Here is a 27,193-nt window from a genome sequence, read left to right on the forward strand (position 1 = left end):
AAAGCCAGATTATTGTGCTGTTGCATTTCTAATGGTAGGAAATTAAATATGGAAGAAATGTGGATAATGTGACTACATTTTTGAGGAAATAGTATGTCCCCAAGATTGCATACTCTTCTGTTACACACTTAAAAGTATATATATTTTATTCACAAAATAGAACACACTTTTAGCATGTACTATAGCTGGGCCAATTGAGATGTAGCAAGTCATTTGTTGAGCATGTGAACGTGCTCAACAGATTGGTACTGAATACTTTTGAGAACTGAACAAAAACCCTTTATTCTGATCAAAACAGAACAGCAATGACTATAACACAAAAAGATGACCAGAGAAAACTGGATCACAGCCCTCTCACAAACTAGTGACTATAGTTCTCGACCAGCTTCTCTCTCTCCCTATATACAGTAGCTGAAAGGCTCATCTCTGTGGTCTCTGTGGACAACCTTTTGTCAAGAGGTTTTCAGTCACTTTAGGCCATGTGCACATATACACTGGTATTTTTTATGAGTTTTTCCTCCATAAAAAAAATCTCACACATGCATTTTTTTTTTAGTTGGTCTACATGAAAATTCATAAACGGTGCGCTGTCATAAAGTCATTGACAAACAGAAGTTTTAAAAAAGGTTATTATCGATTATTGTTGGCTGTCAACGTGGCACTCCAGCCATTGTACATTGCAGGGTTTGTCAGATAATTAAACAGACCCCCTAATTTTCAAGATTCCGCGATCGCTGAATCCAACTCAAAATCAACAAAGCAACAAATTTTTGCGATCCTACAAAATTCTTAATTAAATGCAAAATTATTGCAAAAAATGTCAACAATCTCATAAAACATCCAATTCCAAACCATATAATCAAATTATATTTATTTCAGTTTGCAAATAATTTTTTACATGAATTATAGACATTGCATATGCAGCGTATGTGATGTATTTGAGTGTCTCTCGAAAAATGATGTCTAACCTTCTCCCTCACAATCATTACATTACATAGAAAGGTTGGCGGGGGGAGTTTTCAGCTTGTGCAGTGAGCAGACGCAGATGAAGCGTGAGTGATTTACATGTGAAGTCATGGCAAAGATGGGAATAGCTCTTCAGACTGCAAAAGAAAGTTGGAGCAAACGGAGCAATGGAACAGATAGGTGGAGATGAGATTGGTTCAAGGGTGAAGGCCGCTGGACGTGACCGAATTGACATTATTTGTGCCTTACATGTATGGCTGGTATTATGATGTGCTTCAAAATGATAAATTAATTCATTTGAACTCATTTCCTGCAGTTAACGACAGAAAACGCTTTCCTGCCAATGAAGAGTTTTACAGCAACCCATGTTTTAGTTGTATTATGGTAGGGGAATCCCTAACACATGTCCTATGTGTGACATAAAATCAGATGGGGAGTGAAAACTAAAAGAAAGTAAGATCGTGGATAAAAATAAGAGTTATACAACCTTCGTTTGGCTTAATCCCTCCGTTTCAGATCTTGTCTTGACAAGCGACCAAGAAGCTTTATTTTTATGATTTGTGTCATTGCTTTGTAAGGCTACCTAATATGGTAAATACATATCATTTTGTACATTTATATACATTTTTAATCGCAAAATTGTTTCCAAATTTCTGGGAATTACCGCTACAAAATCAGTTATTTTTGTTGCTAAAAATCACAAAAAAAAATCATGAAAAACTAGGGAGTCCAACCATTAAATCCAAATAACTGTGAGGAATCTGAAAGTGTCATCCAAACAGTTTTTTCAAATATCTCATTTAACCTGTGCTTCAGAACATGTTCATGTAATGCTTAGTTATTTTACTCCAGTTACAATTCAAATAGGACTAAGCACAGTTTTGGAATTCAGTAAATTGTAGAATGTTCTCTAATTTTGATCTCCCCTATAAATATGAATTTGTGTGAATTGTATGTAACAAATGGTCAGCTGTTATGTATTTGTGTGAATATCCTGAAGATCACAATACATAAAGATGCTGTGCTGTACCGACTCACCCTGTCTGCACTCTGCTCCAGTCCAGCCCTCCTTACACACCTTGATACCAGAAGCATCACAGTCGAAATGGCCAAAGAAGTCATCTCGTGCTCGGCAGAGTTTGTTGCAGAGCGGGCCATAGTAATTGGCATCACAGCGGAAACGAAGCCTGTATTCCAGAGTGAAAGTTCGACCGTGATGCCGGAAAGACTGCCACTGCTCACCTGGGTTCAGCATTGATGACAGCAGCACTCGCTCTATCAATTCCTCCCGGCCTGAGGGAGGCAGCAAACAGAGAGAGCAGATTAAAACAAAACTAAATAAACTGCATTTTTCTTTTTCTTTTGCACACAGATTCGTCACAGGAATCAGTCTCATGCTCTCTACTAATCCATGACTACCACAGCAGCTGCTCAGGATACGACCTGGTCCAGGATTATAGAAACCTTGGGATCATCTCGTCGCTGGTCTTCAATCGCATCAGTGGCACTGTACAGTCTATGGGGACTATTATGCATGTATAAAGCATACACGTATATACTTCAAAATGTTTACAAATATATATATATATATATATATATATATATATATATATATATATATATATATATATATATATATATATATATATATATATATATAAACATTTTAGAAATGTATATAAATACATGGATATGTATTTTTATATGTACATAAATATACACAGTACACACAAAATTATCATGTAAAAGCAAGCTTTTATTTTGTATGTGATTAGTCGATATTAGGTCTCATGCTGGGCCTATGTTTTGTGTTGTTTAGTTTGTGATTTCCCGGTAGCCTGGTTGGTTCCCACCTGAGGCTCTTTATGTGGGATCCATAAAAAATGTAATTTAAATATATTTTGTTAGTTATGTTTTTTGTTAATAAATGACTTTTCTTTTTCTATTAACCCAGTCCATATTGTCTCTTTTATGTCACAATTTTGAGCCAGTTGTAACAGCCACAGTAAATTGTTTAACAGCACTATATTAATTAATTGCAATTTATTTTAACGAATAATTTTTTTTGTTTGTTTTCAAACCAAACTTACGGTTTCAGACAGCAAAGTTTAAATTTTGACTAATGCAAATCATGTCTCACAATGTTTAAGAGAGCAGAGCTCTTTAGAGGATATTGACACACATTCGACCACTTGAAACGTGTCTGCATATTGAAAGCTATCTGGCTGAATATATGTAGGACTACCCCTGGAAGTCATCACAAGCAAAACCTAAATATTGCCCACTTCTGATCGAATCAATAATAATAATAATAATAATAATAATAATAATAATAATAATAATAATAATAATAATAATAATAATAATAATAATAATAATAATAATAATAATAATGATAATAATGAAAAGTTCTTAATACCAGGGGTCTTTTCTTCGTACGTGGATTACTCAATTAACTGGATTCATTTGGTTCTTCAAAACTCAAGCAAGAGTTGTTGTCATAGCTACAGTTCCGGTTGCTCAAACCTGCTCGGGGGCAGGCTTATTTCATATAATCAGAATTAAATCAGGTCATTTTAAACAAAGGTAATACTAAAAAGAATGCACCCAATGCTGAATTTTCTTTTAGTAGTTACATACATTTGGGAAAATAGTAAATAGTTAAAAAAATATATAAATATATAAATTTATGCAATCTGGCTCTCCCCAAGGGGTTCAATAAGAACATTTATTTATATGGACTTTTATACAAACGAATACAATTTTAAGGTACCAGCTTTAGTACAATTTGTGTATGATAAAAGACATGCACAATATTTGGCTGTTCGACTGTGCAGTCATGCACATGTTTTGACAGCTAATATGCTGCTAATTTAATGCTTCACAAAAATTGCAGACACCTTTACCGATATCAAAATGCTTTGTTGATGCAAAATTAATTTAAACAGCCAGTTATTCCTTTTTCGATTTCCGATTAAGAAAATTGAATAGGCCTAGGCTACTAAAATAAAAAAGTCATTTTAATGTTATTACTTCTTTTCAAAACAGGGGGCCCCCATGAATAATGGAAAGTTCCATCCGTGAGGTGTGAGCTCTCCGATCAAAAAAACTGCCAGCCAGTGTTGCCAACTTAGCAACTTTTTAGAACCCCCCCCCCCCCCCCTCCGGAGCTTTTTAAATAACTTTTATGCATCCGTGCTGTACAGTTCCTAACATTACTATTCACAACAAGTGATGCCGTCGGTCTCTCCCCCGTCTCAGAGCACTCAAAGGCGGCACAGTACCACACAGATCATTTCTCTTTGGAAAGTCAGTCAGATCTGCAACACCTCCAAGCAGTTCATGCAAGACCAAAGCTCTATACTGTATCTCAGTGAATGGGGGGATCCTGAAATCTTGAAAACTGTTTGCTGAACTCACAATTAAATTACATATGTTTACATCAACAAAATAATCTGAAGTGATCCATCCCATAATTGCTGTTTTTTAAGCGCTAACATGTTTCCAGTTTGCTCAAACTAATGCACATGCCAAGATTAGCACGCCAGTCTCACAAATGGCTGTTTTCCATAGTAACCAGAGGACGCAGTTAAAAACACTGGAAGAACAGAGACAAATTCCGAAACAAAGAATGGAGAATGACACTACCCTGTAATAATCCATTAAATTATTTTAAATGTGAGGGTTTTGCCAACCTATCAATTTTAATACAATTCATTCATTCATTCATTCATTTTCTTTTCGGCTTAGTCTCTTTTTTAATCTGGGGTCGCCACAGCAGAATGAACCGCCAACTTATCCAGCACATGTTTTACACAGCGGATACCCTTCCAGCTGCAACCCATCACTTGGAAACATCCATGCACACTCATTCACACACATACACTACGGACAATTTTAGCATACCCAATTCACCCAGAGGAAACCCATTAAAACGCAGGGAGAACATGCAAACTCCACACAGAAACGGCAACTGACCCAGCCGAGGCTCGAACCAGCGGCCTTCTTGCTGTGAGGTGACAGCACTACCTACTGCGCCACTGCGTCGCCTTTAATGCAATTGTTTTAATAATTATTTTTTTTGTAAAATCAATTAATTGATTTAAAAGCAAGAGGTTTACTCACTTTATTAAAGTACAGTCAACTAACTGCTTTTTACAGTGTGGAAAGACACAGCACGTGATGGGATCAAGTGATTGCTCCTGTCAAAATCAACACAGGCACATAATTGTCACTAAATGATAGAGGTTAGAGGTTGCACGTCTCTCAATTAATAGTAATGTGAGAGAGTGATTTTATTTTTATAATCTTTGATCAATTTCAATGATGTTAATCAACAAATGCTGTTGACAGAGATAAACTGGATGATACTTGGTAATGGGTTTTTTGTACACTAGATACCCTCTAAAAAAATCTGGGGAACAAGATTGTAATAATAAAGGGCATTAGCACCTACAAAGAACTACAGAAAGAAAGAGAAAGAAAGCTAGCCTAACAGATGAGATCATCAGGCCTTAAAAACAAAGCAATGAAAACAGGGAAGAGCGAGGGTGTTTAAACACAGATAAGTTATCCTAGCAGCACCCCGCACTTAATAAAAATAAACACATCAACCCAATACGGTGACCCCCAAACACAAACCCTTAAGCCAGATTTTTCACACAACCACACGCACACGCACACACAGAGAGATCTGGACACTGTTTTTTTACTCCTGTTAATGGACTGTAGTTTATGCAGTAATTAAACGTCGTAAGTCAGTAATTTAGTGCTTTGGTCCATTTAAACATAATTCCACTCCAGTCCATTAGAGATGTAAATGACTAGAGCAGAGCTGCACTCATGCAGAAAACCTTTATCACTGACATGTTCAGGCGCATGAATTTACATGAATGTCTGATCTCTAAATCGAGGATGTGAGATAACTATCACACAGCATCCATCTCATCTGAGAGAGGAATTAAACACTGGTTATCGATACTGTGATCTGTGATGTTAGAATAGTTAAAAGGTGAGACCAGCTTTAGTGCATTTAGGATTTTATGAATAAATTTTGGGTACATTTACATAACAATAAAGTACTACATTTGAGAGAAAATAAAATGCATCCAGAAACTAAAAATCCACGCAAATGGTCTTCATTCAAACAGAAGTGAAAACGCCAAACAGTTTTATGATTATTGGCAATTTCACTTACTTGTGCATGCCTACAGACTGAACAGATTATGCACATGCACGATTCATCTTTATCACAAAATCAATAAGGTGATAATGACATATTTTTCCAGAACTTTGAAACCAACTACAAAGTAGTGTTCTTTTGCAAGGTTAAAACATCTTAAAAGGATCCAAGATGAAAGCTCAAGTTAAATTACAAAACCTTATATTTACACACTTTTTTAAAAATTTGGAGTTGTGTGTATTTAAAAAAAATATTAAAAACTGCAAATATAAATATGTTATTTCAAATGCCAAATACAGTGGAAATTACACATTACACATTCTAAATCAAAGTATTTAGAGATTTTATGCATTCTTTATAGGGGGCAAATAAAAGCGCAAAAACTGAAATACTTATAAACCATAGACATTTTTTTACATTAAATTTACATTCAGATCAAATTAACTAATATTTAGCTGCATGGACATTGTTTAATAACTGGTATTAATATTTAGCTGCATGGACTAATATTTAGCTGCATGGACATTGTTTAATAACTGGTGCATCGAATCAGAAACAGGTATTTTAGCCCATAATGAACAAACAATGCCTCATACTTCTTGTGAATTTTGGACTTTGCTGCAAGCAAAACTGCATTTTAATGTCACTGCAAATGTTTTTTAATTGGGTTGAGATCAGGGGCTTGAGTTGGCCACTCCATTCCCTCAATTTATTTTGCCTGAAATTAAATTGTTGCTGGATTACTTGAGTGTTTCAACACAACAATGACCTATATTTTTTTGGTTTATTTTAACTGAACTCGAATTTACATTAAAAAAAGACACTTGTGACTGGTTTTGTGGTCCAGGGTCACATATTTTATGTTTCATTCTAGTAAATACACCATGTAGTATGAATATGTATTATATGCATATGTTTGTTCATCAATTATACTGCCCTTTCAACAGTAATATGAATTTGTTTGATTTGAAGTATACCCTCTTTATTAACAATTAGTACTGTCATTTATTGATTAGTTATGAAAAAAAGTTTATTAAAAATACCAAAATAAAATACTAAAATAATGCAAATTTCCTACAGTTAACTGGCGATAAACATGATACAGTAAAATAACTAATAACAAATATTTGACTATAAAATTTAAGATATTCTATTGTATGAGCTTTTGTTTTCTATTTATATAATATGATATAACAAGCAATGAGTGCAATTAAAATTATTATTGTGTTTGTCCAACTAAAATTATTCTATATTAATTATTCAATTATTCATTCGTTTTCTTTTCGGCTTAGTCCCTTTTATAATCAGAGGTCGCCACATCGGAATGAACTGCCAACTTTTCCAGCATATGCTTTACACAGCGGAATGCCTTCCAGCTGCAACCCATCACTGGGATACACACTCATTCACACACATACACTACGGACAATTTAGCTTACCCAATTTACCTATAGCACATGTCTTTGGACTTTTGGGGGTAACCGCTGCACTCAGAGGAAACCCATGCCAACACGGGGAGAACAAGCAAACTCCACACAGAAATGCCAACTGACCCAGCCGAGGCTCGAAACAGCAACTTTCTTGCTGTGAGGTGACATCTCTACCCACTTCGCCACCATGCCGCCCTCTCTATGTTAATTATTATTTATATAAACTTATAAATATAAATATTACCAAAACACAGAAGTGTAATTTCTCGATTATCTAAACAGTGGCCAACTTGTACACAACTATACGATGTCAATCATATGAAATTGTACAATTTTCAAAAGGACTGCCCCCAACCATACCTCTCATTTTGGGTTACAAATTCATCACACAAATGAATAAGACTTAGCCACTAAGTCAAAAAGTTATGAATGAGATTGAGTTGGAATCAAAGATTCAGTTGGCCATTCATAAAGCCATTTGAACGAATCACGTGAAAGAACGAATCAATGACTTGATATTAACTGCCACCTGCTGGCGGGTTTAGTTTCTTCTTAAACTATGATTTCCAAAAATAAAATAATTATATTTTTACATGAACGAAATCTGTAACCATCTTGATGTTTTTTAATTTACATTTTTTATATAAGTTAGAGTTTTACAATAAGATAAATATAAAGGAAAATTGGTAAGCAAAAAGCTTTTCTTATCACTGACCTATCAGGAACATAAACGTTTAAAAATTCTAATAATGTTAAGCTGTAGTTTAGATGTAACTTAATTTAACTACAACATTTAATCTTATTTCAGAAACATGAATTAATTGTAAATTAAAAATTAAATCAGATTAAATCAACTACTAATAAACAATTACAATTATTTATCAATCAATTACATAAATAAATTACAATCACAGTGCAAATTATTATTAATATATGTTCTTGCCAAATTAAATTTAAAAGTATTATTTTACTCATCTAAGACAAAGAAACAAATGGAAAACTGAACAACTCTCTCTCTCCCTCTCTTTCTCTTGGTCTGTTTGTCTCTTTCTCTCTCTCTCTCTCTCTCTCTCTCTCTCTCTCTCTCTCTCTCTCTCTCTCTCTCTCCCTCTCTTTCTCTTGGTCTGTTTGTCTCTTTCTCTCTCTCTCTCTCTCTCTCTCTCTCTCTCTCTCTCTCTCTCTCTCTCTCTCTCTCTCTCTCTCTCTCTCTCTCTCTCTCATTGTTGCATCTCAAAAAGCCTTTTTTCAAGGACATAATGGATCAGGACGGACTTTGTTAAAGACTGTTCAAGCTATATGGCACTCGCAATACATGGCTGTCTAATAATCCGGAGCTGACAGGGAAACCGGTTGTTCAATTCCAAACTCACATCATTTAGGCTCCCGGATGAGCCCACCTAAGCCTCACCTCACCACTGACAAGCTGTAAATCCAATGAACGAGAGAAGGGATCGGGGGAGTAAATGAAAAGACATGACAGAAGATGGAGGACAGTGAGAATGTGAGACTAAGAATGAGGAGACAATTTTAGAAAAGAAAGAAAGAAAAGAGACAGATCTGTGTACAAGAAAAACCAAAGGAGAAAGGCAGATGAGAGACGTGCCTGCATGTTTGTGCAGCAAATTAAGTTGGGTTATTTATGAATATGAAGAGCCAATATCCGAATGATTAAAATGTATCTCGCCGTTGTTTGAAGCATGCACGTGTGTGTAATTTATTCATTAAAGATGCCGCCATTACGGCGCATGAGGACCTAATCAGTGTGTTTGAGTATCTGTGTGCAAAATGCAGCAACATATTTTCAGTCATGGAGCTTTTCTTCAATTATAAGAAGAAACAATCAGAAAGCAACACAGGAAATGAAAGAGTCACGGAGACTGACCCTGTGCATTACTCAGTTCTCTTGTAATCCCCAGTAGACAAGCATGATGGGTAAATACAGATTGACTGTCTGTTGTTGGCCATGTCCTTCTTTTCATTCTTGCTTTCTCTGTTATTATATTGCTATGAATCAGTTCTGTGAGGACACATATGATCCGTGGATTTTATTTTTTGAAGTCACACACTCACGCACGCACACATATACACACATATATCATCATACCTGCCTCTGATGTTTCATTGTCATGGTCCAGAGCCTCGATGACCAGAGAAAATGATTTCTAGACAAAAAGAAAACAGAAAAGAAAATGCGTGTGAGTGTGTTTTATATTGACACATGTGTTAACATATTGTGATGGGTTTATTATGAGAAAACACAGGCTGATCCAGGAGAAAAGCTGTATAAATGATAGATAATTCAGCGCAGAGTGTCAGTTTTTAATTATTGATTAAAATCATTTTATTTGCATTTTTAATAGAAACTTGCTGTGCTCTGCGTGGTGGTTGCTAAGGCATCACTCTGTGGTTGCTAAGGTGCATATAAATGCAGCTGTCAAAATCAAAACATCACACCACCTCAGCGTCTGGTATATTCTTTTGTTTATATGCAGTGTATTGTATGGAATTTTATAGAATTTTCCTCTTAGGTTTTATTGTCAAGTAATAGTCTTCAAAATAAGTTATATATTTATCATTCATGTTTACAGAAGTATTGTTTTTAAAAAGCACTTGTAGTTATTTCAAATGTAATATAATAATAATTTTAAAAAACCTTGTGCATAGTGACATATTAATGCAACAAAAGTCTTCAGCTGACTATATTTCTAAACTTTGTTGTGCATTTATAATGAGTAACTTTAAATAATTGTTTTAATTACCTTTTGGTGACCATCTGCTTATGCTAAACCATGTGGTAACTACTTGATTATACAGTAATATTTGGCGTTGTTCTTTAATATTACGTTTAAATTGAATGTATATTATTCATTCATTCATTCATGCATTCATTCATTTTCTATTCGGCTTAGTCCCTTTATTAATCTGGGGTTGCCACAGAGGAACTAACCGCCAACTTATCCAGCACATGTTTTATGCAGCCCTTCCAGCTGCAACCCATCACTGAGAAACACCCATACACTCTCATTTACACACATACACTACGGACAATTTATCTTACCCAATTCACCTGTACCGCATGTCTTTGGACTGTGGGGGAAACCGGAGCACCCAGAGGAAACCCATGCGAACGTGGGGAGAACATGCAAACTCCACACAGAAACGTCAACTGACCCAACCGAGGCTTGAACCAGCAACCTTCTTGCTGTGAGGCGACAGCACAACATACCGTGCCACCGCGTCACCTGAATGTATATTAAATTTACTAAATTAAAATAGTTCTAAATGTGTGTGTAGTTTACCTTAAATGCCTGTAAGTACATCTGTCAGTACAATGTATCCATATTTTAACACAACAGAGTTATGTACTTCATCAGTAAATTAACATACCTTTACAGTAAGTGTCCTAAAACATTATATTCACTTCATACTTAAGCATAAATTTATAGCACAAAAGCTGGTTTTGTATAGGTATATTTTTGGCTATTGCCAAAAATACAATGTATGAGTCAAAATGTACTTTTTATGCCAAAAATCATAAAAACATTTAGTAAAGATCATGTTCAATGAAAACATTTTATAAATTGTGTAAATATATATAAAGCCAAGTCCATAAATATAGCATGTAACATAATCGTGCATTTCACTTGCTGAAGACAGAACTGAATGGAAAATGCACCAACAACAAGCAGGAACTGAAGACAGTTGCTGTAGAGGCCTGGCAGTGCACCACCAGGAATGAAACCCAGCGTCTGGTGATGTCTAAGCATTCCAGAATTCAGACTGTAATTAACTGCAAAGTATTTGCAACCAATTATTAAAAAGTTTGATTTATGATTATTATTCTGTCCCATTACTTTTGGTCCCTTGACAAGTGGGAGGCGCATGCAAACTGTTGTAATTCCTACACCGTTCACCTGATTTGGATATGAATACCCTCAAATTAAAGCTGACAATCTGCAGTCTACGACAATCTTCGTTTCATTTCAAATCAATTGTGTTGGTGTATAGAGCCAAAAATGTTAGAATTGTGTTGAGGTCCCAATATTTATGGACCGGATCAAAGCTCAATTTTTTGAGCAGTATCCTATAATATATTATTCCTATCCTTTATAATTCTGCCCTATTCTATTCTAATAAATTATACCTCAATGGATGGCTTTATTGATGTAAAAATTGTTGTTGATGTATAAAAAGCTGGTGTTGTTGTCCGGGGACACATATATCTTGAGTACTGTATACTATTTCTGCGTTAACAAAAATTTTTAAAGTGTAGTTGTTGCCGTTTTTACATGTACATCAAATGTATGAGCAAAATAAATGCTGTAGTAAACACCGCTAATATAATACAGATGTGAGACTGATCATGGTTGTTTACAATGTGCTCTTCATGTGTACTAGGCTGAAAATTGCTGTTGGATCTCATGGTCTGGGCTCCTTTTCTCCAATATATCCAGTGGGGAAATAGATGGTGCCACCGAAAACAACAAGAAAACCCAGAAAACAGAGAATGTCACCACTGATTTGCAGTAGCGCTGAGACCAAGTCTGACGAAAGACAGTACTCATCATTCCCAGACGAGTGACAGCCATGAGTACTTAAACAAATAGAGTACTTCAAACCCTACTGAACAAGCAGCCAGACCATCACAAGATGATTTAAAGAGGAAGTTGACAAATTCATGATCAAATAGCAGAAAAAGACAGATGGAGAGAAAAGAGGAGAACAATTTTCTTCTTCCTCCCTCTCGCCCTTATAAATGAATAATTCAAAGCCGCATTCTCAATCTGCAGTGAGAGGTCCAAACCCTGCCATGCAAATGACACAGCTGTGGCATTCTGGGTAAGGAAACTCTAAAAGGCAGCGTGGATGTGCAGTCACGTCTGTCTCATAAGTGTCCACCACAGAGGAGAGGAGTGCTGGAGCTGAGCGAGGAGATGGAACCACTGGTGAGAGAGCTTGATAAAAGTGCCGTTAAGAGTTGGGAGTAGATGATTCAGTGATTGAATGACTGATTGACTGAGGATGGGCATGAGAGCAAGAGCCTAATAATTCGTGTTTCAGCAAAAAGCCTTATAATTGCCACAAAAAATGTTAGGTTTTTTGTCATTAGCAGTGATTGTGACAATTAGCATTCCCATATCCATTAGCATTACCATTCATGATCATGAAAATATCTTTATATGAAAAATTAAATCTGAAACTTATATTTTATTTGTCAGAATCACTGCTATTTTTTAAATAATTATTCTAACTGAACAAAGAATCATTTAGTTAAAGCAGCTATCAGCAGGAGCTAATTGCTAAAGCTAACAAAACAAATATGTGAAGTGTGCAACTGCTGCATTTTCTGTAACTAATTAAACATTATTTTTGCCTTGTTATTGGATCTGACAGCCAGTTGTTTTAAAAACAGTTAACTTAAAATGCTACTTTAGTAGTAAATACTAGGGTTTTTGGAAATTGTATTATATTATATATTTTTTAATAAAGCTACAGAATACTTTTTTATGTGCATTTTATACATTAAAAATAGTGAATTGACAAAATAAAAAACACTGTAGTTTACTTTACATTTATATCAATAAACTGTGGTGCATTGTAGTAGCCTATAATATTCATTTATTCATTCATTTTCTTTTCAGCTTAGTCCCTTTATTAATCCGGGGTCGCCACAGCGGAATGAACCGCCAACTCATCCAGCACATGTTTTACGCAGCGGATGCCCTTCCAGCTGCAACCCATCTCTGGGAAACATCCATACACACTCACTCACACTCATACACTATGGACAATTTAGCCTGCCCAATTCACCTGTACCACATGTCTTTGGACTGTGGGGGAAACCGGAGCACCCGGAGGAAACCCACGAGAAGGCAGGGAGAGCCTATAATATATGATTAAAAAAAAACTTTTAAATATTGGGTAATTTGTTTAGATTACTATAGCTGTTGTATTACCACAGCAATTATAAAATTACCACAACATTTAAAATTTATGATTTATTATAAAATACTATAGTAGTTTTTTCACATGGTTAGTAAAATAACCATTGTATTAATGAATTGAACAATAAGGACCTGTTAAGTACTATTCAGAAACATTCCATATCAGATACTGATCACTTGCCATTTTAAAGATTAGTTTAGCGTGCTAGCAATCTGTCTCTTCTTACTTTGTATGAGCGAGTGGGTTTTGAATGTGAGCAACATCAGACATTTCATTGATGTCGTTATGAACAAATTTTAATAACAAATTAACTGAACTATGTTACACGGTCCAAAAAAAATTGCTTCCAGCCTTCCATGACACAACTCTTCTTTTAAAGCCGGAAATGAAATCACCATTTCTTCTATATTCAATATTAATTTACTTAATACAATATTTTCACATTTGGCTTATCACATTATTATTAATTTAACACATAAATAAAAACAATTAACATATGGCTTTCATGTTCATATGGTTTGAAGCTAATAAAAATGATACATGCTACTGTAAAAATGACATTTTCTAATAAATTACATTCTATTTAAAAATGCTTTTACTTATGTAGTGTGATGTCACCATGTTGAAATAATGTGACCTGCAGTGATTCACTAATCATCCGAAATAATCATCATGTTTACTGGCTGTCATTTCTGTATAGATACGCTTATTGTGTAGCAAAAAAAAAACAACAACATATAAACCATTTTAGAAATTCCAATGGTTTCTAGTTTTTGGGATATATTCCTTTAGGATTTAGTGGTTTTAACATACCTATAATAGAAGGCACAAGAACTATTACAGTTACTATTACTGTAACCAATACAATTCCCTTTATAACCACCAAACCATTTTAAACTATATTATTTTGTTTTGAGGTTTATATTGTTTGGTAATTTGAAAAGTGAAAACTAGACACTGGAAGACATGTACACAAGAGTGATGCTAATGCTAGTGCAATAATTGCACATCTAAAAGCTATTTTAGTTTTCCTATTTAGGACACACAATACAGATATACATTATAAAACAATTTACAGCACTCTCTGATACACTTAGACAGCAGTGCAACAGATATGTGTTAGCTAATGTTAACTTCTAATAAACGTTTTATAGTAAGCTTTTAAAGCTAACAATCATTACACAATGTAAACAGACATTACATCCCATTCCATTACATCCTCAATAATCTCATTAGAGACAAATCTGCGTGGAGGTAAAACCAGATTTGCACTATTCCAAAGATCTGCTTTGTGTTTAACAGCACATACTGTACTCTCCTCACACATGCTTGTTTGCTCACTCAAATGAGTAATAGCTTTCCACTAAAGCTCGCCACAACAATGCTCTCAAAAATAACAACCAGCAGTACATACTCTTTTCCCTCTTAACACATTCACAGACACACACGCATGCATATGCACAGCATGCCCTCAGTGCCCTAACAAGCCTGAAACATTCACAGCACCCACACCCTTAAATAAACAACCAGAACAAAGGCAAATTTCTTAGACACACAAACAAAAATGTCCACCTCTAGTGGTCCCCGCTCAGGCCCTGGAGCCCTCTCTCAGCCCCCTGCGACGAGATAACCAGACCACTCAAACAGAGTGCTCGACACCCTCAAACACACACACTTGGATGGAAATCTAGCTCCAGCTCAGCATAAACAGCCACAAAACCCATTATCAAAAAAAGCCAAAAAACAAAAGTCTTTCTCTGCTAGCAATATGTTTTATAATATGTATTGTAGAGAGGGAATTCAAATAGATCGGCCAAGTAACCCAATTAAAATTTCTAACTAGGAAAGCAAAAGCAATATTCCAATTTTATTACACTCTGTGTAAATTGGAATTGATAATGGATAATACATTGATGTACCAAGAGTGGGTCAGTTGAGGCTCACACAACCTGAGCAGGAAAGACCAAAATGAAATAGAAAAGAAAAAGAAATGAGCACAACTGCACACAGAAAGATTTTCTAAAGAAAAATACATATAAAATATGTTTTATATTTATAACATGATATGGCATAGCCAATAAGTAACATGACACAGTCAGCAGAGTGCTGTTTTTCTGAATTCCATCACTGACATTGATTTTTGACAGTTGAGCACTTACTATTAATATGATATTTTAGATGCTATATTTGATCATTTTACAATCATTTCCCCCTCGATACTTCATAAGTGAAAATAGTCCAAGCAGATCAAATGCATCTCTGAAATACAGCAAGGTATTATTACTGAATAATTCAGTGTTTTGAATCAATTAAGTAAATGATTCATCGATCCATCCATAAACAGTGTTAAGTTACATTTAAAAATAAAATATTACAATCTTGTGTTACTGAGGAATGTTATTTGTTTCACCTGGATGGGCATGCTTGCTCCTTTGTTATTATTATGAAAATTCAAAAAATTGTCTACTGTAATAATTATTATAATATATAATAATTGCTTTTATACCACATAACAAATACATGATCTTGACCAGTGTTTAAAAATCAGAATAGAATAGAATAGAATAGAATAGAATAGAATAGAATAGAATAGAATAGAATCACTTTGGAAGTCTATGTGTCCCAAAACAACACTAGAGGACCCTATCATACACCCGGCGCAATAAGGCGCAAGATCTATTTGCCAAGACGTGTTGCTATTTTCAGACCAACGCAACCTTAATTTTCCGGTTTTCCACCATGTTGTTTAAATAGCAGATCCATTTGCACCACTTTGTGGACTCATAGGCGTTTCAGTCTAAAAAAAGAGGTGCATTAAGGCGCATTGTTGGCACGTTGCTGATTTAAGGGGCTAAAATAGACTGTGCAATAGACCAGCTGAAAGCAGGTCTAAAGTCCAGCGCAGAACGCGTTAGTTGTGCTCCTCGCTTACACATTGCTTAAAACACGATGGATGTACAGCAATACACAAATATCTTTACAAATGAAAAAGAATTAAATAAAAAAAATAATTACTTTCAACAAAAATAAAAAAACGCTGCCTCAATGCCTTCTTCATCTCAGTTTTTTTTTGTTTGTTTGTTTATTCATGACAATTTGCTTTTGTATAACGTTATTATTATTAGTATTATTATTTATTATTTGCATATTTATATTTGTTTTAATATAAACAAGCTTAGATTTGTCCACATGTCAGTTTTTGGACCGTATGGGGCATAGCATGTGTGTTTGGATATAACACTTCATAATTATTGTTCATTTTCTCGCTTGCTGGAAATTATAACTAAATTTAGAAATAGTTTTGAAACAAATCTTTGCACTTAACAAATGAAATTAATTATGTAGGCTAATGGATGTCAGTGCAAACAACATCATTTCCTTATCCATGAAAGAGGGAAAGAGAAAGTGAAAGTAAAGGCCGACTGGAGGAGGCTTATGCTTTATCCTCTCGCGGCAGATGGTCGGTTTAACTGTTTTCTCACTAGTGAAGCGTTCAGTTTTTATTCTTAAGTCCACCATGTAAACAGCAAATGCGCTATGGCGTGACGCAACTGACTATTAAAGGGAATGGGAGATGAGACTCTGATTGGTTTATTCTCAAAACACACCTATAACTAGAGCCAGATGGAATATGTGGACATTTTTTGCTATTTCTGTGCAGAATTTTGTTAAAAATCTGCAGATTCATGCAGAATGATTTTGGGAGTATCATAACTAAAACCTTAATATATGGACTAAACAATAATACCTTTTTAACTTGTATTTAATGTGTACAATGCAAATCCAATTAGATCCACTTAATTTGGTAAACAAAGCAAGTCTTCTACAGGGTGGGCCATTTATATGGATACACCTTAATAAACTTACTGGGAATTTCACAAGAAAAAACAATGGTGTGCTCGGTTTTAACATAACTTTATTCTTTAATGACTTGTTTACAAGCCCCCTCACATATACTAATGTGCCTCAAACAGGACATTAATATTACCAACCGTTCCCATTTTATTAAGGTGTATCCATATAAATGGCCCACCCTGTATATAATTTATCTACTAAAAGACAGAAAATATGACTTTACAAACTGTATTGTAAATAAACTATATGAACATTTTCATATAAGTCAATAATTATACTGAAATTAATAAAAAAAAAACTGAATAAATATAAATTTACACTCATTTACACAAGTAAATAAACAGAATCAATGATGGGCTAAAAATCTGCGAAATTCTGTGTGCGCAGTTTCCTTTTGGGCCTACCTATAACTAATTAAAAGAATAAGCTCAACCCTGTTAGACCATGCGCAGCGGCGCAGAGCGTATTTTTTCATCCTCAAAATAGCAAAAGTGGATGTGGACATGCCCCTCATGCTTTTGTGCCCTGCGCTTTAGACTTTGCACCTAGACCATTTAATTAGAGCCCTGAGAGTCAAATATCTGAGACATGAATTAAAAATCTATATTTTGAGCAGAAAGATACGATGCTCATAAGCAGCATTTGGATGTTATAAATGTTTACAAGGGTGATTCATGATTCTTGTGCAGTCTTATGTGTGTGTGCGTGTGTAATGATTGTGTGGGAGGTTCAGGGAGCCGCTGATATTCTCAGCTCAGTCTGTGTTTTGGCTCTGGGACGTCCTGGCGGAAGAGATGAGGCAGAAGAACAGAGAGGTTAGGAAGTGAAGCTCTCTAAAACAAAACCGCACAAACACACACCCATTACATCAGCGCTGGCGCGTCCCCAGACCTTTATCTGCTATTTCTCCTTTCCTCTATTCTTTCTCTCTCTATCAGGCTGCATCAGCATAGAGTAGAGCAGCGGCCCCTGTGCCAGTGCCAAGGTCAAACACACAAACACACAGGTGAGCCAATCACACACGTGCAGGAAGGGTGTACGAGTGTCTCCTGTCAGGGGTCAAGTTCGGAAATCTGCTAAATCACTGTTCCTCTGCTCCACACCTCGGCCTCTGTCATTTCCCTTACAGCTAATTTAACTGTGATGCAAGTTTTACGTCTTCATGTTGTGATTAATGAGCTGTGAATCACTGCTCATCAAAACAGCAGTGCAGTGTTTTGGCTATAAACATCATTTTAGCCATTTTGAGCAAATCAAACAGTAAGAGCTAAGGTGGTTAAGACTGAGGGCTGTTTTCATAAAGCGTAGTCCTGAAGGAGAGTGGTATAAATTATACATGAACTGGGGGTTTCAAAGTTTTTGATGCTCGGGGCCCCAAATATGATAAATATAAAAGACTTTTTTTATTTATACTGTATGAGACAAATATTTGGACTCTTTACAATGCAGTTCTATTTTTTAATTGATGAACTACATTTGTTAATATACAATGAAAAACTAAAGTTATTTAATTAAACTGAGTTCATAAGAAATAATTAGGTTTATTTTATTAACTAACATTAAAGATGTGCTGTTCTTTGTAATTGGATCGTATAGTATTTCCTAATATTTGCTGCAATTTAATGAAAAAAAAAGAAATAAATTACATAATTAGCTTTAACATTTGCTATTATACTTAAGTAAACTTTTAAAATATTGAAAAAAAAACATCACTGTGTATGGTCGACAGAACATTTTTTCTTTCCTCTGCATCTAAAATCTGCACACTATTTTTACATTCCAGGTTTGTTTAGATAGTCTTCATTTAACATAACTTATTATTTTTCAACAACAACAAAATCTGATCAGCAAATTGTATTTAATGAGAAAATCTAGTTTATCACATATAATCCTTGAACTAGTAGTAAACCCACTGAAATGAATGGAATTTAATTAAATTTGTAATTCATGACTAGGCTCATACGGAATCTGCGCGCACAGAATTCTGCAGATTTGCACAGATTTTTAGCCAATTATTGATTCTGTTTATTTTCTTTGTGTAAATGTGTGTAAATTTATATTTATTCAGTTTTAAAATTAATATCAGTAATAATATTGACTAATATAAAAATGTTCATATGATTTATTTACAATAAAGTTGGTAAAGTAGATATATTATATGAGAGACTTGCTTTTTTTATCAAATAAAGTGGATCTAGATGGATTTGCATTGTAACCATTAAATAAAAGTTATAAAGGTGTTACTTTTTATTTCATATATTAAGGTTTTAGCTATGATACTCCCAAAATCATTCCGCATAAATCTGCAGATTTTTAACAAAATTCTGTGCAAATACAAAAAATGTCTGCAGATTCTGTCTGGCCCTTCTCTTGACTGCTCAAAAACAGAGCATATATATGAAATGTATTTATTCTGAACAAAACAACAAATATTTTCCAATAAATATATTTTGTTTTTGCATAAATGGCCACTTTCAAAATGAAAATAAAGGAGAATTTTTCCTCCTTCAATAGGTAGCATCCATATACAGTATATTCATGTGTATCAATAAAATTGTCCCAAAAGAGTGTGATACGTGGGGTTTGGCTAAATATGTTTAATCAATTGAACAGTCATTTTTTTCTAATAAAATGGAAACAAATAAATAATATTCATAAAAACAATAACTATACTAAACCCTTTATCAGGTAAACAACCATACAGTTGAAGTCAGAATTATTAGCCCTCCTTTGATTTTTTCTTTTCTTTTTTTTTTTAGATTTCCCAAATGATGTTTAACAGAGCAAGGAAATGTTCACAATATTTCTGATAATATTTTTTCTTCTAGAGAAAGTCTTATTTGTTTTATTTCAGCTAAAATAAAAGCAGTTTTTAATTAAAAAAAAAACATTTTAAGGTCAAAATTATTAGCCCCTTTAAGCTATATTTTTTTCGATAGTCTACAGAACAAACCATCATTATACAATAACTTGCCTAATTACACTAACCTGCCTGATAACCTAATTAACCTAGTTAAGCCTTTAAATGTCACTTTAAGCTGTATAAGTATCTTAAAAAATATCTTGTCAAATATTATTTACTGTCATCGTGGCAAAAATAAAAGAAATCAGTTATTAGAAATGAGTTATTAAAACTATTATGTTTAGAAATGTGTTGAAAAACACACTTCTTTCTCCAGTCACAAAAGTTCAAGTGATTTTAATGTAAACATTACAAAACATAAAGTTATGTGACAGCTATACTTCAGTAGGAAATTAAAAAACATTTCTGGATGAAATCATGCTTAGTGATTCATACAGTGAGTGTAAGAGTATTCAATTGGCCTGTCCACATATTTTAATAAACCACGCTTTTAATCTAAGTTAAACTTCATTTTGAAAAAAAAAAAAAAAAAAGATATGTTCAACAAAATGGATCTCATACAGTAAATTTTTTTCATTTAGCAGGACTGAAGGTAATATTAGGTTCTAATCACTTGAGCAGGATTCTAATATACAGTGTGTGCCCATATAAACAATTGCCAACATTCACAAGTTAAGCATTGTTTAATATATTAATTGCATCTTATAATATTCAAACTTAAAGGCTTTAACTCTGACAGAAAGCTATAATTATCTCTTTGTGTCGGTGCAGTATTTCTAAGACCTGTGGGAACTGTCGAAACCAGACCAAAGATGGTTCCATTACAAAACACACAAATACATCATGTCCTGTTTATCATCTCTGCCTGTTTCTCACACAATCATGCCTAATCACACACACCCAAAATACATGAAATAAACTAGCAAATTAAGCAAAAGACAAACAGATGCCGGAAGCTCCAGCGGTAAACAACATCAACACAGATAAGATAAGCTTCAGAGACAAAACTCCACAGTTTTTTGGCACTCATGACAATGGTAACAAGACTGTGTCTTTGTGCGTGTACGTGTGTGTGTGTGTGCGTGTTAGGTTTGCACAATATATCATTTCAGCATCGATATCACAATGTGTTCATCTGGAATAGTCACATCACGTAGATATGCAATGCTAAGTTGGGGTTGTTTCTTCGTTGTTGATGCAGAGTTTAACCACAATGGACTGAAATATTATAATTTGCGAGATTTTAAGGGCTGAGAGAGAATAAAGTATTCAGGCACAAAAAGATTTTACCAATTGGACGCTTAATAAAGAATAATTTCATTGAATTATTTATACAATAAAGACATTGCAGTGCAATTTGTACATTCACATATACAAAACCATAAAGCGTCCACTTTTAATTTATCATATGCTTGTAATTTATTTATCACACTTCATGCATAATTCACTCTCCTACAGAATCATCTCAATCAATCAAAGTGAATACATTTGGAAACACTTTAGTGACCAATTCTCACTATTAACTAGTTGCTTATTAGCATACATGTTACTGAGATATTGGTTACTGCTTATTAGTCCTTTCTGCATAATCTTATTAGATATCCCTAATCCTACACAATTCCTGAAATACACTAATAAGTTTTAACAAGGCGCTAATTAGGAGTTTATTGAAGCAAAAGTCATAGTTACTTGTTTGCTAATATTAAGAATTAAACCTTAAAATAAAATGTGAGGGGCGTCATGGTGGCGCAGTGGGTAGCACAGTCGCCTCGCAGCAAGAATGTCACTGGTTCGAGCCGTGGCTGGGTAAGTAGACATTTCTGTGTGGAGTTTGTATGTTCTCCCTGTGTTCACGTGGGTTTCCTCCAGGTGCTCCGGTTTCCTCCACAAGTCCAAAGACATCATGCTGTATAGGTGAAATGGGCAAGCTAAATTGTCCGTAGTGTAGCTGGAAGGGCATCCACTGCGTAAAACATATGCTGGATAAGTTGGTGGTTCATTCCGCTGTGACGACCCCTAATTAATAAACAGGCTAGGCCGAAAAGAAAATGAAAGAATGAATGAAAAAATGTGAACATAAATTCTTTCTAAATAGTGCTATTCAATCATTTGGTGACATTGTATAGATACAGTATATTGCAATATATATCGCAGAAAAACTACATTTCGCATTGAATTTTCCCAGTATTGAGCAGCCCTAGTGTGTGGGAGCACTTTTGACAGTTTTTTGTGTTTTATGAGGACATGTTTTTGGTCCTCATTATTCAAAACACTTTAAAATCATATTTAATGGGAACATTTGACATTCAAATGTTGCCACAAGTTTCCTGTGATGGTTAAGTTTTGAGGTAGGGTTAAAATAAGGCAATATAAGTGTTTTTTCATTAAAAATACATTATGCCTACGGAGAGTCCTTATTAACCCAACACAAGCTCATTTTAAATATGTGCCTTAACGCTACGGTTACTAAAGTAACCCTTCGTTCCCCGAGGGGGGGAACGGAAATGCTATGTGGAAACTTCCACTATGGGGATTTCGTCAGAATCCAATCATCTGAAAGAGTATAAAAACGGGCCAATGAAATGCCAATGAGTTGGCAGCGTCAGCGTGCACAGCTGGCGTCAATGACAATCAGTCATGCTATAAAGACGCAGCCAGTGCCATGCTCGACATCCTTTTCTAGCTGAAGAGACTTTCACGCTCAACAGCTAAGGGACAATCGTTGTGGCGAAGGAACATAGCATTTCCGTTCCCCCCCTCGGGGAACGAAGGGTTACTTTAGTAACCGTAGCGTTCCCCTTCGGATGGGGAACTCCAATGCTATGTGGAAACTTCCACTATGGGGAAATCTATGGAAAACGCCACAACGAAAGAACCTTACTGCGTCCCTGGCGAAGGGTGTGCCATGCAGTAGAGCGAGCGCACCTACAACGCCCCGAGACACAGTCTTCCAACGTGTCCCCTGGCCCTCACTTACCTGTTCAGAACAGTTATGTTTTTCGGGGAGTCGCAATAACCCAGTAAAATAGGTTTTGATACGACAGTACGTTGGGAAAGCGTTCAGTCCCGATAGGGAGGACGCTGCGGAGCTCACCTGTTACCCAGAGGGGAGACCTGGTGACAACCTATGGACTAGCCCAGAGATGGGGAGTCCTTGCATAAGGATGGTTAGCGGGGAGGGAAGACACGAGCCTGCCCTAGAAGGGGGGACTATACCGTGGCTGAGTGAACGTATGGGATCGCCAGCGGGGATCACACATAGCAGGCACCTATACCCAGAACGCGGGCTGACCAGCGGGCATGCCGACAACGTAACGGGCCAACACCTGACTCCTCCGCTGAGTCAGGTGCTGGGGGCCTCGGAGGAACTCTGCAGGGTTCGCCAAAGAAATGGGGAACTAAACTGACAAAGCTGAAAAAGCGCACGTATCTCCGGGTTAGGGAGATTGGCGCAGCAAGCGTGTTTCCACACCTCAACCGAATCGTTTCCTCAATCACCAAGGGTTGCCTAATACCCTTGAGGAAACCGGCTCCACTCGCAGATTGTAACCTTGCAAATGTATTGGGTGTCACCCAACCCGTAGCTCTACAAATGTCTGTCAGAGAGGCGCCGCGTGCTAACGCCCAGGAGGATGCGATGCTCCGTAGTGGAGTGCGCTCTCACCCCCGGGGGACACGGCTCACCCTGGCCCAAAGGCGAGGGAGATGGCATCCACTATCCAGTGGGCCAACCTCTGTTTAGATACGGCACTTCCCATCTGCCGACCACTGTAATGGACAAAGAGCTGGTCAGAGGATCTAAGGCTCTGAGTGTGGTCCACATATATTCGCAAAGCGCGAACAGGACACAACAATGAAAGGGCTGGGTCTGCCTCCTCCGCGGGCAGCGCTTGCAGGCTCACTACCTGATTTTTAAACGGCGTGGTAGGAACCTTGGGCACATAGCCGGGCCGGGGTCTCAGGACAACGTGAGAGTAGGCCGGCCCGAATTCTAGGCACGAGTCACTGACCGAAAATGCCTCCAGGTACCTAACCCTCTTAACCGATGCCAACACGACCAGCAGAGTTGTCTTCAAGGACAGAAATCTCAAGGATACTGAGTCGAGTGGTTCGAAGGGATCCCCACGTAGGCTCGTAGCACTACCGCGAGATCTCAAGAGGGTATGAGAGGGGGGCGGGGGAAAACATCCGCCCCGCACCTCTGAGGAACTGGATGATGAGGTTATGCCTCCCCACGGTGCCGCCATCCACGCATCATGATGAGCGGAGATGGTGGCCACGTAAACCCTCAGTGTGGAGCGCGACAGCCTTCGCTCCACCTGTCCTGAAGGAAAGAAAGCACAACACTGATCTGGCAAGATCGGGGGTCTTCTCGGCGAGAAGCGCACCACTCAGTGAATAGACTCCACTCCAGGGCGTAGGCATGCCTCGTAGAGGGTGCACTAGCCTGAGTGATGGTATTAACCACCGACACCGGTAGGTTACCTAAGTCTTCCTCGTCGCGTCTTATGGACCCCACGTGGAGGTTCCACAGAACTAAGCGAGGGTGCCAGATGGTGCCCCGTCCCTGAGAGAGTAGGTCCTCTCTCAAAGGGACTCGCCAGGGGGGGCGTCGCGAGGAGGGAGAGTTCTGATATCCAGGTCCGGTTGGGCCAGGGGCGCAACTAGCAAGACCTGCCCCTCGTCCTCCCTGACCTTGCACAGAAACTGCGCGAGTAGGCTCACTGGGGGGAGTGCATACTTACGCATGACTCGGGGTGGAGTCGCCATTCTCCCGGGGAAGGAGCTGCCGTGAGAGCCCGTTGGCCGCACGGTAGAGCCCATCCGCGGTGTGAATAGCAAGCAGCGACTTCAGCCGCGTATGACTCCAGAGGAGCAGACGGCGAGCGAGCTGAGACATGCAGCGGGAGTGTATACCCCCCATCCGGATGGAATACGCTACCGCGGCCGTGCTGTCCATCCTGACCAGCACGTGTTGCCCCCTCAGCACCGGTAAAAAGCGGCGCAGAGCGAGAAACACTGCCAACCGCTCTAGGCAGTTGATATGCCAATGCAGCTGGGTTCCCCTCCACAGGTCCGCAGCAGCATGCCCGCTATACACGGCCCTCCCACCCCATACTGGAGGCATCTGCCGAAACGACAGCCTGCCTGGACGCCTGACCTAGGGGCACACTGGCCCGTAGGAAGGAGGGGTCCTTTCCAGGGGGTGCGGGTGCGGTGACACAGCGCAGTGACAGTCACTCGGTGTGTGCCCGCGTGCCATGCGCGTCTGGGGACCCGATCGTGAAGCCAATGCTGTAGTGGTCTCATATGGAGCAATCAGAGCGGCGTGGCCGCGGCTACGGATGCCATATGCCCCAGGAGCCTCTGAAATAATTTCAGGGGGACCACTTTTTTTCCTGTCGAACTCTCTCAGACAGTTCAGCATTACCTCGGCGCACTCTCGTGAGAGGCGCGCCTCCATAGTGATCGAGTCCAGCTCCAACCCGAGAAGGGAGATGCTCTGCACGGGGGCGAGCTTGCTCTTTTCTCGGTTGACCTGAAACCCCAACGGGCGGAGGTGCCGGAGCACCTTGTCTCTGTGCATAATCAATTGCTCCCGAGAGTGGGCTAAAAATCAGCCAGTCATCGAAATAATTGAGCGTGCGGATGCCGGCGAGCCGAAGGGGCGCGAGGGCACCCTCCGCGAGCTTGGTGAAAACTCGCGGAGACAGAGAGAGCCCGAAGGGGAGGACCTTGTATTGCCACGCTCGACCTTCAAACGCAAACCGCAGAAACTGCCGGTGGCGTGGAAGTGTGGAGATATTAAAATACGCGTCCTTCAGATCTATTGCTGCAAACCAATCCTGAGGACGAACGCATCGCGTGATGCGCATCTGCGTAAGCATTTCGGAGCGCAGCCAGTGAAGGCAGCGGTTCAAAATGTGCAGATATAGGATTGGCCATAGCCCATCGCTCTTTTTTGGGCACGATGAAGTGCGGGCTGTAAAACCCGCGCTCCATCTCGGCTGGAGGGCCGGCTCGATTGCGTCCTTCGCCAGGAGGACAGCAATCTCCTCTCGCAAGACAGGGGCGGACGCAGGACTGACCCTGGTCGCCCGTGAACCTGGGACGCCGTTTCGCGAACTGAATCGCATAGCCGAGTCTGGTCGTATGGATGAGCCATTGCGATGGGCTGGCCCGCGCTAACCAGGCAGGCAGAGCCCCCGCAAATGGTCCCACCCGCATGAACGCTGACGTGCCAGCGGCGGGGCAGCTTGGAGTGAGTGGGCTCATCCGGGGAGCGCTGGGGTCCCACAGGAGAGCAGGAGAGGAGATGTTCTCGTCTCGTACTCAAACTCCAGGAGAGGGGCTGGGAGTGGAGAGAAAGGAGACCGTTCTCTCGCGCTCCATGAGCCATTGGCGAAATGCACCGATCCTGCGAGCTGGAAGGCATAGCGTGCCAGACTGGCAGTGTTCGGGCTGTCACATCCGGAGGAGGGGAAAAGTGCTCTTTCACTGAGGATTTTGATGGCGTTTTTTTTTTTTTTTTTTACGCCTTTAAATAACGTGCCCCGCCCTCCAGCGGGGAAAGAGCAAATTCCCTCCTCCCCAGATGGCCCGCCTCAGGGACGCTTCGCCGTCCGTTTTACCAAACTTAGCGGCGCCCTGGGCGGGGGATGCTGGTTGCCTGCGCGATGCTCGGTGCAGCCGCGTGGCCGGAGGCGCAGGCGGGGGCGGCGAAGCAAAGCTGCGGGCGGGCGTCCTCGGCGAAAAAGCAGTGGATGTGGATGGCTCGGCGGGGGGGAGCGGTCATACAATCCCGCCGATAGAGACCTCGCCCATCGCCTCCGACTGCTTTATCACCGGCGTGAATTCCTGGGCGAATTCACCGCCAGTGTCGCCGAACAGACCAGCCTGGGATATGGGTGAGTTAAGAAAGCAAACTTTGTCAACGTCACGCACATCACC

General features: G+C 38.4%; 1 protein-coding gene across 1 annotated transcript in view; it reads right to left on the reverse strand.

The window, feature by feature from the left end:
- The window catches only part of LOC130246151 (protein jagged-1b), a 110,728-nt gene that overhangs the window by 27,672 nt on the left and 55,863 nt on the right, over positions 1 to 27,193 (reverse strand). Inside the window, exons 3-4 of the mRNA XM_056479044.1 lie at positions 9,683 to 9,740; positions 2,005 to 2,259 (exon numbers count right to left, since the gene is read on the reverse strand). Coding sequence (XP_056335019.1) covers positions 2,005 to 2,259; positions 9,683 to 9,740 — 313 coding nt within the window. The remainder of the gene's footprint in view (positions 1 to 2,004; positions 2,260 to 9,682; positions 9,741 to 27,193) is intronic.

This window comes from Danio aesculapii, chromosome 18 (genome assembly GCF_903798145.1).
Source record: "Danio aesculapii chromosome 18, fDanAes4.1, whole genome shotgun sequence".
Taxonomy (NCBI): domain Eukaryota; kingdom Metazoa; phylum Chordata; class Actinopteri; order Cypriniformes; family Danionidae; genus Danio; species Danio aesculapii.